General features: G+C 49.1%; 1 protein-coding gene across 8 annotated transcripts; it reads left to right on the top strand.

Annotated features, from left to right (window-relative positions):
- Positions 1-230: 230 nt before the first annotated feature.
- RINL (Ras and Rab interactor like) lies at positions 231-9,387 on the top strand. Of its 8 annotated transcripts, XM_033844217.2 has the most exons (14): positions 231-374; positions 1,447-1,538; positions 1,738-1,897; positions 3,172-3,274; positions 4,233-4,305; positions 4,389-4,453; positions 4,709-4,858; positions 4,944-5,342; positions 5,744-6,061; positions 6,322-6,453; positions 6,605-6,768; positions 6,851-6,898; positions 8,106-8,179; positions 9,211-9,387. In XM_033844217.2, the coding sequence occupies exons 2-13, from the start codon at positions 1,486-1,488 to the stop codon at positions 8,139-8,141; spliced, it is 1,701 nt and encodes a 566-aa protein (XP_033700108.1). In that variant the 5' UTR covers positions 231-374; positions 1,447-1,485; the 3' UTR covers positions 8,142-8,179; positions 9,211-9,387. The 8 variants fall into 8 exon arrangements, with proteins under 8 accessions (XP_033700108.1, XP_073651934.1, XP_033700103.1 ...); XM_033844219.2 differs by lacking the exons at positions 231-374; positions 1,447-1,538 and adding an exon at positions 2,367-2,636 and having other exon boundaries at positions 1,823-1,897; XM_073795833.1 differs by having other exon boundaries at positions 231-1,538; positions 6,851-8,179.
- The last annotated feature ends 5,406 nt before the right edge of the window (positions 9,388-14,793 follow it).

Below are 14,793 nucleotides of genomic sequence, written 5' to 3'. Positions count from 1 at the left end.
CATCAGCTGTCTGGCCTCGCTGTTCTTTCCTGCGGGCCCACAGGGAAGCTGCCGGAGGAAGGGACTAGACCTTGGGCCCCTAAGAAACAAGAACATCCACAGGCTCTCATGAGAAAGGGTGAAGGGTGCCGAAGGGTGCCGAGAGGGGACTCCTGGGGCCGTGGGAGCCTCATGGGTCTTACCCCTGGACTCCCAGACTGCCAGGGTCCCTTCCTCCAGAGCCCGGTCACCTAAGGCCTGAGCCCCCGGAAAGAGGGAGGAGGGTCGATTTCAAATAACCCCAGCCCCGCCTCTTCCCCCTGCCCACTCAGCTTCCTCTCTCTGCGAGGAACACTTTCACTTCCTGCTACTCCAGGCCTCCCCTCGGAGAACAGGTAGGGGTCCCCAGGGACTGAGCAGCTGGCATCATCACCCCCCCACTGACCCACTGCCTCCCTGAGGTATCAGGCAGCTGCCGCCGTCCCATCGTGCCCAGCACCACCCATCTCCTTCTCCCCTTCTCATGGGACCCAGGCAAGCATCTGTCTCCCTCCCCCCACCCCTCCTGACTGCTCTCCCCTGGCCAGGGCACCTGCTCTCTGTCCCCCACTTCCTAATACCCTGGTCAGTGGGCTGATTGATTTGTTTAGCTGTTTATTTTCCATCCCCTGTACCCACCCCAAGAAGAATGGAAGCCCCTGGGAGCAGGGGCCTATTCTGCCCATCACCCTCTTCCCCAGGCACCCTTTTCCCCTACTCTGGGCCTGTACTCAATAAATATTTGTTGGATGGATGGGTGCACGGATGGATGGATGGATGCATGGATGGACCTAGGACTCCTACTCCTGGGACTGCTGCAGGGAAAATATTTTAGAATGCCCACCTTAACTGATAACCCACTGTAGGACTCTCTACCTGGTGAGAAGGGTTGGGGTCCGATGGATAGAGGGACAGATGTGTGATAAAGCAAAAAGAATAATAGTAAAATCTAGGTAGCGGGTATGTGGATGTTCCCTGTAAAATTATTGCAGCTTTTCTGAATGTTTTAAATCTCTCATAATAAAACGTTGGGAGAAAATATCTGAGGGCTCCTCTGTGGTCTGGGAAGGGAGGGAGAGGAAATGTGGTATAACATTTGTCACCGTTACAGAGTGCCTGCTGTGGGCAGAGCCCTTTTCCGGGCACTGTATTTTGACAAGGTTGTTAGTTAGCTGGTCCACATTCATAAGGCTGCACCGGATGTTATAATCTGAAATATTACCCTACCCCTTGGTAAATAGCTATCAGTTTGAGTCATCTTCCTCCCCCACTACGTCAAGACTCAAGACTCCTGGGATCCCCAGATCGCCCCACCATCCAGCAAATAAAGAATTAATACCTGGCACAGCAACGGGTCTCAAGTCCATTCTGATTGGTCAAGGTCTCTGCCATGCGGGTTGTAAATAGACTTATCTTTCTCCCTGCCAGAGGCCAGACCATGGCTCACTGGCCTTCTGCAACCTGAGGATGATGGTACAGCCAGAGGACAAGGCCTCAGCAGGCCCCACCGATGGGGAGAGGTGAGGGCTGCTGGGGCTGTCTCCAGCTCCTGCCCCTGGATTCAGAAGCCCCTTCCATCCAGTTCCCATCCGCCACAGGACCCAGAACCCCATCTCTGACCCTTTGCCCCTGGGCTTCCCCTTCCTGTACCTTTGACCCCATCTCAGTGTCCAACTGCCTTCCTCTGTCCCCTGGTCTCCTGGTCCCTGTGTGTCCCAGACTAATCCCATCACAGGCGAATGGAGCAGGTGAGACCCCCTTAAGAGTCCTTGGGACCCCAGAGCCACTCCTTCGCCTTCAGAGGACATGGGGGGTGTGGCAGATCCCAGAGCTGGATGCCCAGGATGCAAAAGCCCTTCTGGAGCTGTGGCCACCAGGGGTAAGTGCTCACAGCCGGGGACCCTCTCTGACCCTCCCCATGACACTCTGAATCAGTTCGGACCCTGCTGGTTGCTAGTGACAACCACAGCACAGACCAGGCAAACTGAAAGGCTACTTATTGATTCAAATGACTGAAAAGCCCAGAAGTAAAAGTAATTTCAGGAATGTCTGGATCCTGAACATCAGACAATGTATACATTTCTCTTCATTCCACTTCTTGGCTTGGTTTTTCTGTTTTTCCCTTTTTTTTTGTTTTGCCACAAGGCTTGTAGGGTCTTAGTTCCCTGGCCAGGCGTTGAACCTGGGCCCTCAGCAGTGAAAGCGCAGAATCCTAACCACTGGACCGCCAGGGAATTCCCTTGGCTTTGCTTTAAACTGCAGGGAATTCTAAATATTTGGGGATGCAAGTAAACACTTGTTCTGTAATAGCTTAGATAAATAGGCATTTATCTTTCTAACATAACCAGAAAGGTAGCTGCAGGCTCCAGTTCTGCTCCTCGGGTGACATCAAGGCCATCTTCTCTGCAATTCTCCTGGACTTCCCTCATGGTCATCCAGTGGCTGCCCCGGACCCAAGCACATGTGTGCATTCCAGGCAGGAGGAAGGAAGAAAGGAGGCACCAGTTGCATTGTTTTCTTTTACTAGGAAAAACAAAAGCCTTCACAATTGATTCAGAATATACAGATAAGGCCCAGGTAGCAACATTTTTAAAAGCTCACCTGGGAGTTATACAGAGGTGAGAACCACTGCCTACATCACTCATTATCCATCTTCTATGGCTGGGCCTATTAATGCCCTGAATAAAGCTGGAGTTCTGCAAGGAATAGGGAATAGATCTGGATAAAGCAACTAACAGGTATACCACAGTTTCCTCCTCAGGGAGGCTTTCTCTTTGTAGTTAGAGAGATGGCTGGCCCCAGCTCAGGGCCACATCTCGCCAGCTTAGCAACCTCCGTGTAAAAAGAGGCCTCTTTCCAAAGAGCTCCAGCAAAAATCCTGTGGAAGATTTCCATTGGCTGAGCTTGGTGCACGTGCCCATCTCTGAACCAATCACAGTGGTCAGAGAACACTGTCAATCCTATTGGCTAGGTCAGGTCATGGACCCACCCCTAGAGCTTGACAGGAGAGTTAGTCACCCACAGGACCTAGAGTAGAGAGTGGAGTAGAGAGTTTTCTAAAGGAAATTTGAGGTGTGGAACCCAAAATAAGGGCAATGGAGGCTAGGCAGGCACAAATCCTCTTCAAGCTGAACTTTGCCTCCATTCCCCCAGAGTTTCCTGGTCATAGGACATGATCCCAGACAGGTCCTTGTGTTGAGGACAGGACCTTCACCAGGGGAAATCAACACCTACCAGATCCTGAAGCTTCCTGGAGGTGAGGAGCCTATACCCCCAAGTTTGCAGTCCACAGCAAATTTATCACCAAGATTGGTCAGTTTTAATTCTAAAATATCTCCTGAATCTCCCCAATGCTCTCTACCTCCATCACCCTAATCCTAGCCACCATCACCTCTTGCCCAGACAATTTCAGTAGCCTCCTCTCTGGTCTTCCTGCTCCCACCCTTTTCTTCCATTCTGAACACGGCAGCCAGAGTGATATTTTCAAACATCAATCAGATGTTATACATTCCTGCCCTAAACCCTGCAAAGGACATGCAACATCTTTAGATAAACATTAAACTCCTTACAACCCATCATGGCCTATAAGGTGATGAATGATTAGCTCCCGCCCACCTCTCCATCTACAGCCCTTCATTCTCTCTACTCTAGACACACTGTTTTCTCTGTTTCTTGAGCATTTTAAATGTGTCCCAACTTCAGGGCCTTTGTATTTGTTTTTCCTGCATGAATGCCCTTCCTTGAATGGTTAGTTTAGTCTCCATCGTTTAGGCCTCTGTAGAAATGTAATCTTCCTTGGCCACCACAGCTAATGAGAGCCCTGGTCACTTTCAATCACTCCATTTCATTCATAGCACTCAATACATTATACACTTATCTTTATTTGTTTACTCATTCATTTTTGTCTCCCTCCACTAAAAGGTAAACTACAGGAAGACAGAGAATGTATCTGCCTTTTGACAACTGTATCCCTAGTGCCTGAAAATGAATAGGTGCTCAATAAATATTTGTCTAATGAATGAATCCTATTTGGTGGCATAAGTGGAATGCAAGCCTAAAGTCACAGGAAAAGATAGGGACTGCAAGGGTAGAAATTTCCTTGTTCTGAAGGTTCTTGGGGGACCTGCAGGACTGGGGAAGAGAGAGTCCCAGGGAAAAGAAGGCTGCTACCCCTCGAGTTTTCTAACTTGTGCCTCCTTGCCCTCTCCCCGCAGGTGTGTCTCTGGAGTCCTCTAACCTCTGCATGTCAGACCTGCCCCATCTCCTGGCCTTCCTATCAGCCAGCAGGTACAGGTCACCTTTCAAAAGGGCTAAGGGGGATCCTTCCCTATGATACCTCACCCATACTGTGACTCCTCATTTTTTCTCAGGGATGTTTTGCCCAGAACACTGCTCTTGCCCCCTCCCACTCTAGGGCCTGGAGACCAAAACACAGGTGAGGCATGATTCTCTAATGGAGGAAGAGGCCACCTTTCCACCTCCTTAGTCCAGGAGGATGGTACTTGAGGGACCAAACTACAGGGTTCGAGGGAAGATAAGGCTGGGGTTTGAGAAAGGTGGGGGGGTGCTCGACTCCTGGGCCCGAATGAGGAGGTGCCAGGGACCAAGCCTCAGTTCTTCCAGTAACGAAGCTGGACACTAAGGCTGGCCCCTTGGACACCTGGGACACCTCACTTCTGCTGGCCCCCAGATCCTCTGCAGATTGGCAGCATCCAACTCAACACCTCAGGGAGGGTGTTCTTTGTGGTGAACAAGCTCTACCTGGAGACCCACAGAGGGTGGGAGATGGAGCAGATGCCCCCAGAGACAACTCCAGAGACTGCCGAGAGACATGGTCCAGGTTAGATGAGCAGGGCCCCGGGCCCCTGAGGGATGAAGGAGCTGCCGCCACTGTTTTGTGGAACTCAACCCTCTCTCCCCATCAGCCCCCAGGACTCCAGCCCCTCACCAGGTCTCCTGGGTGGAAGGCCCACTCAGCCCAGAAGTACACCATCCTAGGCCAGCTCTGGCCAGCCTGGTGGAAGAGAAGAAGGAGGATGACTACAAAGATGAAGAAGAGGGAGCTGAGGATGCGCTCACGCGTCACATCCGGGCTCTAGCCAGGGCCCGGAGCAGCTACGTGGCCAGGCAGTTCCGGGGCTTTCGGGTGCGCCTCACCTCAGAGGCTGAAGGTCCCCACAGGCCTGGGGACCCGGCCACAGAGCTGCTTCAGGATATGCGGCACCTCCTTGCTGACCTCCAAGATCACTTAGCAAAGGACCCCGATGTCAGGGCTGTCTTTGAGAGCAGGGCTCCCGGGGCCCCCCAGAAGGACGAGGATCTAGGTAATGAGGAGGGCTGAGAGGGAACTTAGGGCCACTCTCCCAACCCGCACAGGTTCACGTTTGCCATCTCTTGGCCCTACATAGGTGTTCACACCCAACTTCCTTCTCTCCATCTGTGTGCATACCTGTTTCCTTTTCTACTCACACGCCCTTTCCTACATGTAATAATACCTATTCTGTTCACCACTGCTCCATCTCACACACGTGTGACAGCCATACTCTCTCTCCCACGCGCTCGTTCACACCCAGGCTCCTTCCACACGTGCTCACACCTAAGTCTACACAAGTGGGTGGCCACAGGCTAGGAAGGTGTTGCGGTTGGCGAGGATGGGTCGCTGGAGAGAGAGGGTAGGCATAGGTCAGCCTGGCGACCCTTCCTTCACCCATCTCAACCCCTGCAGGCCCCGCGGTGGAGGCGGCCCTGTGCCGGGCGGTGCTGGCGCCTCTGAAGCCGGCCCTGTGGACTCGACTCCGCACGCTCCGCGCCCCAGCTCTGCGGCAACTGCGGCGGCGACAGATAGCCCTGCGGGCGGAGGCGGGGCCTCCGGGAGCTCAGGGGGCGGGGCATGAGAGGCGGGGCCCCGTCCCCGCCCTGCGAAGCCGCATCCACGCGCGCCTGGCGCGCCTCCACTCAGCCTGCGCCCCACGCCGCAAGGCGTCGCTCCTGCTGGCGGTGTGCAGTGACGTCTACGAGGGCCTGGCTCGGGACGAAAACCAAGGTAAAGGAGGAGTCTTGAGTCTACCTGAATGTGGAGTGGCTTGAGGGTTACAGGAGCCAGGTAGAAGGCTCCCGTGCACACGTCGAGGGGAAGATGGCATGCTCTAGCAGGAGGCGTCTACGCGGGCCGCGGGAATCTAGTAACGGGCGTTTGCATGCCCGGCAAAGTGGAAGGGCAGCCAGCACTTGCGGTCCTGGGGATCGGATGGAAGGTGCCTGCACGCCCCGTCCACCCCAGAGCCTGTCCTCCGGCTCCCCTAGAGCCCCTGGGGGCCGACGCCTTCCTGCCAGCGCTAACAGAGGAACTAATCTGGAGTCCGGACATTGGGGAGACTCAGCTTGACGTGGAGTTTCTCATGGAGCTCTTGGATCCGGACGAGCTACGGGGAGAGGGTGACGCCCCAGCCCCAGAACGCCGGGACCCAAGAGGGGGCGCCCTAGGCCGCCCGCCTGCAGCGGGAGGGAAGGCGGTCAACCTGCAGGGAGCCTGCAGGCGGCCAGGGAACCTGAGGGGGCTGCGCTGACCTCCCCTTCTTGCCCCTAGCCGGGTACTACCTGACCACGTGGTTTGGGGCCCTGTACCACATTGCCCACTACCAGCCCGACACGGGCCGCGCGCCCCAGGGGCTCAGCTCTGAGGCTCGGGCCTCCCTGCGCCAGTGGCACCGCAGGCGGACGCTGCATAGACAGAGCCCCACCGAAGCCCAGGTGATCGCCCCTCTGGACTGCGGGTGGAGGGGAGGGCTGGATCTGTTGCCTTTCTGACCCAGGCTCCTGCCTCTCCCCACAGGCCAAGCTGCCCTTTGAGGAACCATGGGCAATAGAGATTGTGCAAGAGGCCAGTGATGATTAGAGTCTCAGACCCTTCTGCTCCGCAAGCAAGATTCAGGAGGCACCTAGGGCAGCACCAATTTCTGACCCCTGTAGTTTAGACTAGAGGCAGCAAGAAGGAGGGGCTTCCAGGAAAAGGAAACGGGTCTGAGGGAAGACCTCTGAGCCTTTGCATTGGCTGTCCCTGCTTCCTGGAATGCCATTCCCGGATATCCACACTGCTCCTTCCCTCCCTTCCTTCAGATCTTTAGGCAGATGTCACCTTCTCAGTGAGGCTCTCTTCCAGACACCCCTGTCTAAAACCACAGCTTCTCTGGCTTGCCCTTTCTGTGGTAAACAGAATAATGCCCCCCCAAGATGTTCACCCCCTAATCTCCATACTCTGTGAATATGTTAAGTGGTAAAAGGGACTTTACAGATGTGATTAAATTAAGGATCTTGGACTTCTCTGGTGGTCCAGGGGTTAAGACTCCGCGCTTCCACTGTGGGGGCTGGGGGTTCGATCCCTGGTGGGGGAAGTTCCGCATACCGTGGGGTGCGGCCAAAAAAAAAAAAAATTAAGGGTCTTGTGATGGGAAGATTACCCTGGATTCAGGTGGGCCCGATGTAATCCCCAGGGTCCTTATTAGAGGGAGGCAGTGGGGTCAGATTCAGAGGAAGAGATGTGATGATGCAAGCAGAGGTCGGAGTGATGTGTCCAGGAGCCAAACAATGTAGGCATCCTCTAGAAGCTGAAAAAGACAAGGAATGGATTTCCCCCTGGAACCTCCAAAAGGAACTCAGCTTTCGATTTTGTTTTTTTTTAATTAAAGTATAGTTAATTTACAATGTTGTGTTAGTTTCAAGTGTACAGCAAAGTGATTCAGTTATGTACATATATATTCTTTTTCAGATTCCTTTCCATTATAGGTTATTACAAAATATTGAGTATAGTTCCCTGTGCTATACAGTAGGTCCTTGTTGTTTACCTATTTTATGTATAGTAGTGTATATATATTAATCCCAAACTCCTAATTTATCTCTCCCTCCCTCCCTACCTCTGCTATCCCTTTTGGTAACCATTAGTTTGTTTTCTATGTCTGTGAGTCTCTTTCTGTTTTGTAAATAAGTTCATTTGTATCTTTTTGGGGGGAAGGGATTCCACATATAAGTGATACCACATGACATTTGTCTTTCTCTGTCTGACTTACTTCACTTAATATGATAATCTCTAGGTCCACTCAAGTTCAGCCTTTGATTTTAGACCCTAAGACACATTTTGGACATCTGACCTTTAGAACTGCAACAGGTAATAAATGGGTGTTTTTTTAAGCCACTAAGTTTGTGGTAATTTGTTACAGCAGCCATAGGAAACACTCCCCTACCCTGATCTTTTTTTTTCCATAGAAGCTTTCACTTCCAATCATTCCATATAATATACTTATTTACTGTGTTAATTGTCCATAATCTTCTCCCTCCCCTTAGGACAGTGCTGTCCAATAGAAATAGAATACAAGCTACACATGTAATTCTAAATACTCTCATAGCTACATTAAAAAAGAAAAAGAAAAAGAAAAAAGAGAAAAATAAAAATAAAAAAATAAAAAGAAACGAGTGAATTTAACTTTAATAACATATCCGATTTAACCCATTATATCACTTCAACATGTAATCAATATTTTTGAATTATTGAGATATTTAACATTCTTTTTGTGTGTATCCTAAATCTTCAAATTCCAGTGTGTTTTACACTGTAGCACATCTCAAGTGCTCAATAGCCACTCAGGGCCTGTAGCTACCATTTTTAGACAGTGAGTACAGCCTTAGGACGTCAGCTCCAGGAGGCTATGGATCTCTGTTCTGTTCATAGCTGTATCCTCAGTGCCTAGACAAATGCCTGGCACACAGTAGGTGTTCAATAAATACTTGTTCAATGAACACATTTTCTGTGGTAGGCTGAAAATGGCTCCCCGCAAAGATATCCATGTCCTAATCTCTGGAATCCGTGAATGTTACCTTATTTGGAAAGGGGTCTTTGCAGATGTTATCAAATTAAGGATTTTTTTTCCCCATGCCCTGAGGCTTGCGGGATCTTAGCTCCCAGACCAGGGATTGAACCTGGGCCCATGACAGTGAAAGCGCTGGGTCCTATCCACTGGACCTCCAGGGAAGTCCCAAATTAAGGATTAAAATGGAGGGATTATCCTGGAATATCGAGGGGGGCTCTAAACGCAACCACATGTGTCCTTATAAAAGGAAGGCAAAGGAAGACTTGACACGAACAGGAGAAGGCACTATAAAGGCAGAGCAGAGAGAGATCTGAAAATGTTGGCCTTGCAGATTGGAGTGATGTGGCCACAAGCCAAGGAACACTTTCCAGAAGCTGGAAGAGGCAAGGAACGGAGCCTGCAGAACAAGTGTGGCCCAGCTGACACCTTGATTTCAGCCCAGTGATACTGATGTTTAATTTCTGGCCTCCGGAACTGGAGGAGAATAAATTTCTGTTGTTTTAAGCCACCGAGTTTGTAGTCATTCGTTACACCAGCCCCAGGAAACTTACAGAGTCTCAGCACTATTAATGAAAAGGAAAAATAAGAGTAGAATTAATACTCAACCTCATTCCAGCAACAAGGACATTTGTCTACTAGAAAAATAGGAAAATCCCTCTTAATCCATCTAATGAAGAGATGCATTGCCATTAAAAATTTACATTTTATAATGATCAAAATGCTGTAATTTTAGATGTCAACTGAAAAATGTCCCAGGGAATAGAGTTTTTTCACAATTGTTTTTGAAAGCCAAGAACCTTGAGGATGGCTGCATTGGGCAGTGAAGCAGGAAGAAGGGATTGGAGAGACTGCAGGACACAGTATCTGATCTTATGTTCATACAGCACTGAGGGGGGTGGTCAGACCCCAGGAGATGGGAGGGGTCATGTCCTGTAAGAAGGAGCTGACCTCCAGGGCAAGCAGGGCATCAAGAATTTCATTGATTTATTATGTGTTTATGTATGTACATATGTATTTATTTATTTTAAATTGTAGCAAAAATATATAATTTACGCTCTTATCTTTTTTTAATTTTTATTTATTTATTTTTGGCTGTATTGGTTCCTCGTTGCTGCAGGCGGGCTTTCTCTAGTTGGGGCGAGCAAGGACTAGTCTTCGTTGTGGTGCACGGGCTTCTCACTGCAGTGGCTTCTCTTGTTGCGGAGCACGGGCTCTAGGCGCGCGGGCTTCAGTAGCTGTGGGTCGTGGGCTTAGTTGCTCCACAGCCTGTGGGATCTTCCCAGACCAGGGCTCGAACCCATGTTCCCTGCATTGGCAGGCAGATTCTTAACCACTGCGCCACCAGGGAAGTCCCTACACTTTTTTCTTTTTCTGTTTGTTTGTTTTTGTTTTTTGGCCATGCCGCATGTGGCATCTTAGTTCCCCAACCAGGGATGCAACCCGAACCCACTGCACTGGAAGCTCAGAGTCAACTACTGGACCACCAGGGACATCCCCCATCTTACACATTTATAAGTGTGCAGTTCAGTAGTATTAACTATATTCACATTGTTGTGTAACAGATCTCTGGAACGTTTTCATCTTTTAAATCTAAAACTACCCATTGAACACAGCTCCTATTTCCCCTTCCCCCCAGCATCAGGCAACCACCGTTCTAATTTCTGTTCCCATGATTTTGACACCTCTAGATATCTCATGTAAGTGAAATCACACAGCATTTGTCTCTTGGTGAACTGGTTTATTTCACTAAGCATAAAGTCCTCAAGCCTCATCCATGTTGTAGCATAGGACAGGATTTCCATCTTTTAAACTTTTTTTTTTTTTTTGCAGTACGCGGGCCTCTCACTGCTGTGGTCTCTCCCGCCGCGGAGCACAGGCTCCAGATGCGCGGGCCCAGCGGCCATGGCTCACGGGCCCAGCAGCTCCACGGCATGTGGGATCCTCCCGGACCGGGGCACGAACCCACGTCCCCTGCGTCGGCAGGCAGACTCTCAACCACTGCGCCACCAGGGAAGCCCTAAACTTTTCTTTTTTTTCTTTCTTTCTGGCTGTACCACACGGCATGCGGGATCTTAGTTCCCCGACCAGGGATCAAACCCATGTCCCTGGTAGTTGAAGCGTGGAGTCTTAATCGCTGGACCACCAGAGAAGTCCCCCATCTTTTAAAAGACTGAATAACATTCCATTGTTTGTATATATCACATTTTGTTTATCTAGTCATCCTTCTGTGGACAACTGGGTTGCTTCCACCTCTTGACTATTGTAATACTGCAATGAACAAGAGGGTGCAAATATCTTTTTTGAAATCTTGCTTACATTTCTTTTGGATATATACCCAAAAGTAGCATAGCCAGATCATATGGTAATTCTATGTTTAATGTTTTACAACAGTTTTTAATTTAATTAAAATTAATTTTTTAACAGTTTATCTCTAGGCTGTTTTCCTGAACAGCTACACTACTTCACATTCCGACCAAGAATGCACAAGGGTTCTGATTTCTCTACATCCTTGCCAACACTTATTTTTCTCTTTTTTGGATAGTAGCCATCCTAATGGGTGTAAGGTGATTACCACTGTAGTTTGGGCTTGCATTTTCCTAATGATTAGTGACGTTAGGCATCTTTTCATATGCTTGCTGGCCATTTGTACATCTTCTTTGGAGAAACGTTTATTCAAGTCTTTTGCCCATAATTAAATCGGGTTATTTGTTTTGCTGTTGTTGTTGAGTTGTGGAAGCTCTTTATATCCTGCGTGAGTATGTCTTGTGGACAGCCCCACTTGCTGGATTTGTCTGATGTTTCTTCACGATTAGATTCCAATCCTGCAGTTAAATGAAGAATACTGTGGAGGTGAGGCTTGGTCCTTCTCAGTACCTCCCATCAGGCACCCCGTGATCTGTGATGCTAAGTTTGCCCATTGAGTTAAAGAGTATATTAGTTTGATTGGACTGCTGTAGCAGAATACCACAGACTGGGTGGTTAAAGAACAGAGATTTGTTTTCTCATGGATCTGGAGGCTGGAAGTCTATTAAGGGGTCAGTAGGGCTGATTTCATTCTGAGGCCTCTCTCCTTGGCTTGAAGATGCCCATTTTCTCCCTTTGCTTCATATGGTCTTTCTTTTGTGTGTGTCTGTGTCCTAATCTCTTCTTCGTATAAGAACACCACTCACGTTGCATCAGGGCCTGCCCATATGATTTCATTTTCACCTCTTAAAGGCTTTTTCTCCAAATATAGTCACATTTGGAGGTACTGGGCGTTAGGACTTCAACATATGAGTTTGGTGGGGACACACAGTTCAGCCCATAATAGGAAGTGACTGTCAGATTTCTTCCCATTTGAATTATGATGTTATCCGTAGGTGGTACATTGAGACCCTGTGAATAACCTGTCCCCCAACAACTTTTTTACCCAATGCTTTCAGCACCTTTTTTTTTTTTTTTTTAGATATTGGGGGTAGGAGTTTATTAATTAATTTATTTATTTTTGCTGTGTTGGGTCTTCGTTTCTGTGCGAGGGCTTTCTCTAGTTGCGGCAAGCGGGGGCCACCCTTCATCGCAGTGCGCAGGCCTCTCACTATCGCGGCCTCTCTTGTTGCGGAGCACAGGCTCGAGACGCGCAGGCTCAGTAGTTGTGGCTCATGGACCTAGTTGCTCCGCAGCATGTGAGATCCTCCCAGACCAGGGCTCGAACCCGTGTCCCATGCATTAGCAGGCAGATTCTCAACCACTGCGCCACCAGGGAAGCCCCACCTCTTTTTGATCCTTGCTGAATCATTGGATTTATTTGTACTATTATATTCTATTCATGGCTGTTTTCCACTTCCTGGAGTAAAATGATGTTTCCTGTATAAATAAATGTGTTGAATTTTTTAAAAAAAACAATGAATCGATTTAAAGAAAATGATTAAGTAGCTAAGCGTACAGGTGATGCGTGGATACGAGGCAAAGTATGGGAAAGTGAAACCAAATGGCTGATGTTTGGGGTATCACTGGTTTAGGGCTTTGGCTACACTTTGGAGCTCTGGGCTTCGTGCTGGATGCTTCCTCTTGGCCTCCCATTCCCACGGTGTCCCAAACTGGCCACAGCATCTCCCTGAAACCCATTCCTTCTAGTGCCCATCTCAGGGGGCCCCCCGATCCCCTGGTCCCTAGGCCAGCCAAAGCCTGAGCCTCGTCCTGCACCCTTCCTCTCCCCACTCCCTCCCACCCCATCCTCCCTTTCCACAGCCCCATCCTGGTCCAGCCCCAGCCTCCCTCTGCCTCCTGGTTCCAAGTCCTGGGGATCCTCTGCGATACCCACCCACGTGGCAGCCAGAAGGGAATTTTAAAAATAGATCTCAGAGGTCTATCTCTCAGACCAGAAATTAGGTTTGCAAGAAACACTATTTTATTTTTTATTTAGAGAGATACACATTCCATAGGCAGAATGTCGACCATCTCAGGTGGCGTGGGGGGTAGTTGGTTTTTAAAGGCTGGGTAATTTCATATGCTAATGAGTAGAAGGAATAGTCTAACTATTTGGGGGAAGGGGCAGGGGTTTCCACGAATTGGGCCACTGCCCATTTTTTGACCTTTTTTGGTCAGCCTCAGAACTGTCATGGCACCTGTGGGTGTGTCTTTTAGCATATGCTTATGTATTACAATGAGCATATAATGGGGCTCAAGGTTTATGGGAAGTCACATCTTCTGCCATCTCTGGCCTAGTTGATTCTAACTAGTTTTTGTTGTATTCTCAAATGGCGCGTCATTCTTTTAACAGTTGTGCCCTGCCCCCGTCCCTCCTGCCTCACCTGGAACGTCTTCCCCAGACGCACGCTTGTCTGACTCCCTTGTGTTTTGCAGGGCTTTGCTCAACTATCACCTTTTCTATGACTTCTCAAAAAGTACAGCCTCCCTTCCTGTTTTATTGTTAATCTTGTTAGGGAGCTGTTGACCAAAACCGCCCAGCTTGGCCAGGCAGGATGATAACCGCTTGCCTGAGTTGTCTCACAACAGAAGGTCCTAGTAAAGAACGAGGTGCTGCCACTGAAAACTAACTGGGAGAATTCGGGAGGGGCTGAAAGGAGGGAGGACGTGCCCGCCCATAGTATCTCTCGTAAAACCAGCCCAGAAAAGTTTGGGAGGGGCCAAAAGGTGGAGGGAAGAGATGATATATCCTGCCAACCTCCCAGAAACGCTCACACTGGAATCCATCTAGGCTGAGTGATGTGCGCGCCACCAGGAAGGACCCTGAGTCAAAATGATTGGCCAGGGACAACCTGGAAACTAACCCTATTATAAAACCAGAGACTGTGAGCCACGTGGCAGAGCAGTTCTCCTGGGTTCCCTAACCCTGCTGCTCTCCACCCGGATGCCCCTCTCCAATAAAGTCTTTTGCTCTGCAGCGTGTATTTCTCCTCGGACAATTCATTTCTGAGTATTAGACAAGAGCCCTCTCTTGGGCCCTGGAAGGGGTCCCCCTTCCTGCAACAATCTGATACTATATATCAATGGTTTTCAACAGCAACTTGTTAAAAATGCAAATTCTAGAAATAAACCCTGGCACGTATGGTCAAATGATTTTCGACAAGGGTGTCCGTATCATTCAATGGGGAAAGGACAGTCTTTTCAACGAATGGTATTGGGGAAGCTGGATGGATATCCACGTGCAAAAAAGAATGATGTTGGACCCTTATCTAACACCCTATATAAAGATTAACCTAAAATGGATCAAAGGCCTAAATGTCAAAACTATAAAACTCTTAGAAGAAAACATAGGGGAAAAGCTTCATGATATTGGATTTGGCAATAATTTCTTGGGTGTGATGCCAAAAGAACGGGCAACAACAAAAAAAAGTTAATTGGACTACATCAAAATTTAAAAGTGTGCATGAAAGGAAACAATCAACAGAGTGTTACATCAACCCACGGAATG

This window comes from Tursiops truncatus, chromosome 19 (assembly GCF_011762595.2).
Source record: "Tursiops truncatus isolate mTurTru1 chromosome 19, mTurTru1.mat.Y, whole genome shotgun sequence".
Classification (NCBI taxonomy): domain Eukaryota; kingdom Metazoa; phylum Chordata; class Mammalia; order Artiodactyla; family Delphinidae; genus Tursiops; species Tursiops truncatus.
The sequence above is the reverse complement of the archived record's forward strand: the minus strand, read 5'-3'. Positions and strand labels throughout refer to the sequence as shown.

Bases quoted from the DNA above. Each gene is read 5' to 3' on its own strand.
- RINL (XM_033844212.2), top strand. From the start codon at position 1,529: ATGGGGAGAGGTGAGGGCTGCTGGGGCTGTCTCCAGCTCCTGCCCCTG. The intron at 6,062-6,321 runs GTAAAGGAGGAG...CGGCTCCCCTAG, and splicing joins GGCTCGGGACGAAAACCAAG to AGCCCCTGGGGGCCGACGCC. The intron at 6,454-6,604 runs GTGACGCCCCAG...TCTTGCCCCTAG, and splicing joins GGACGAGCTACGGGGAGAGG to CCGGGTACTACCTGACCACG.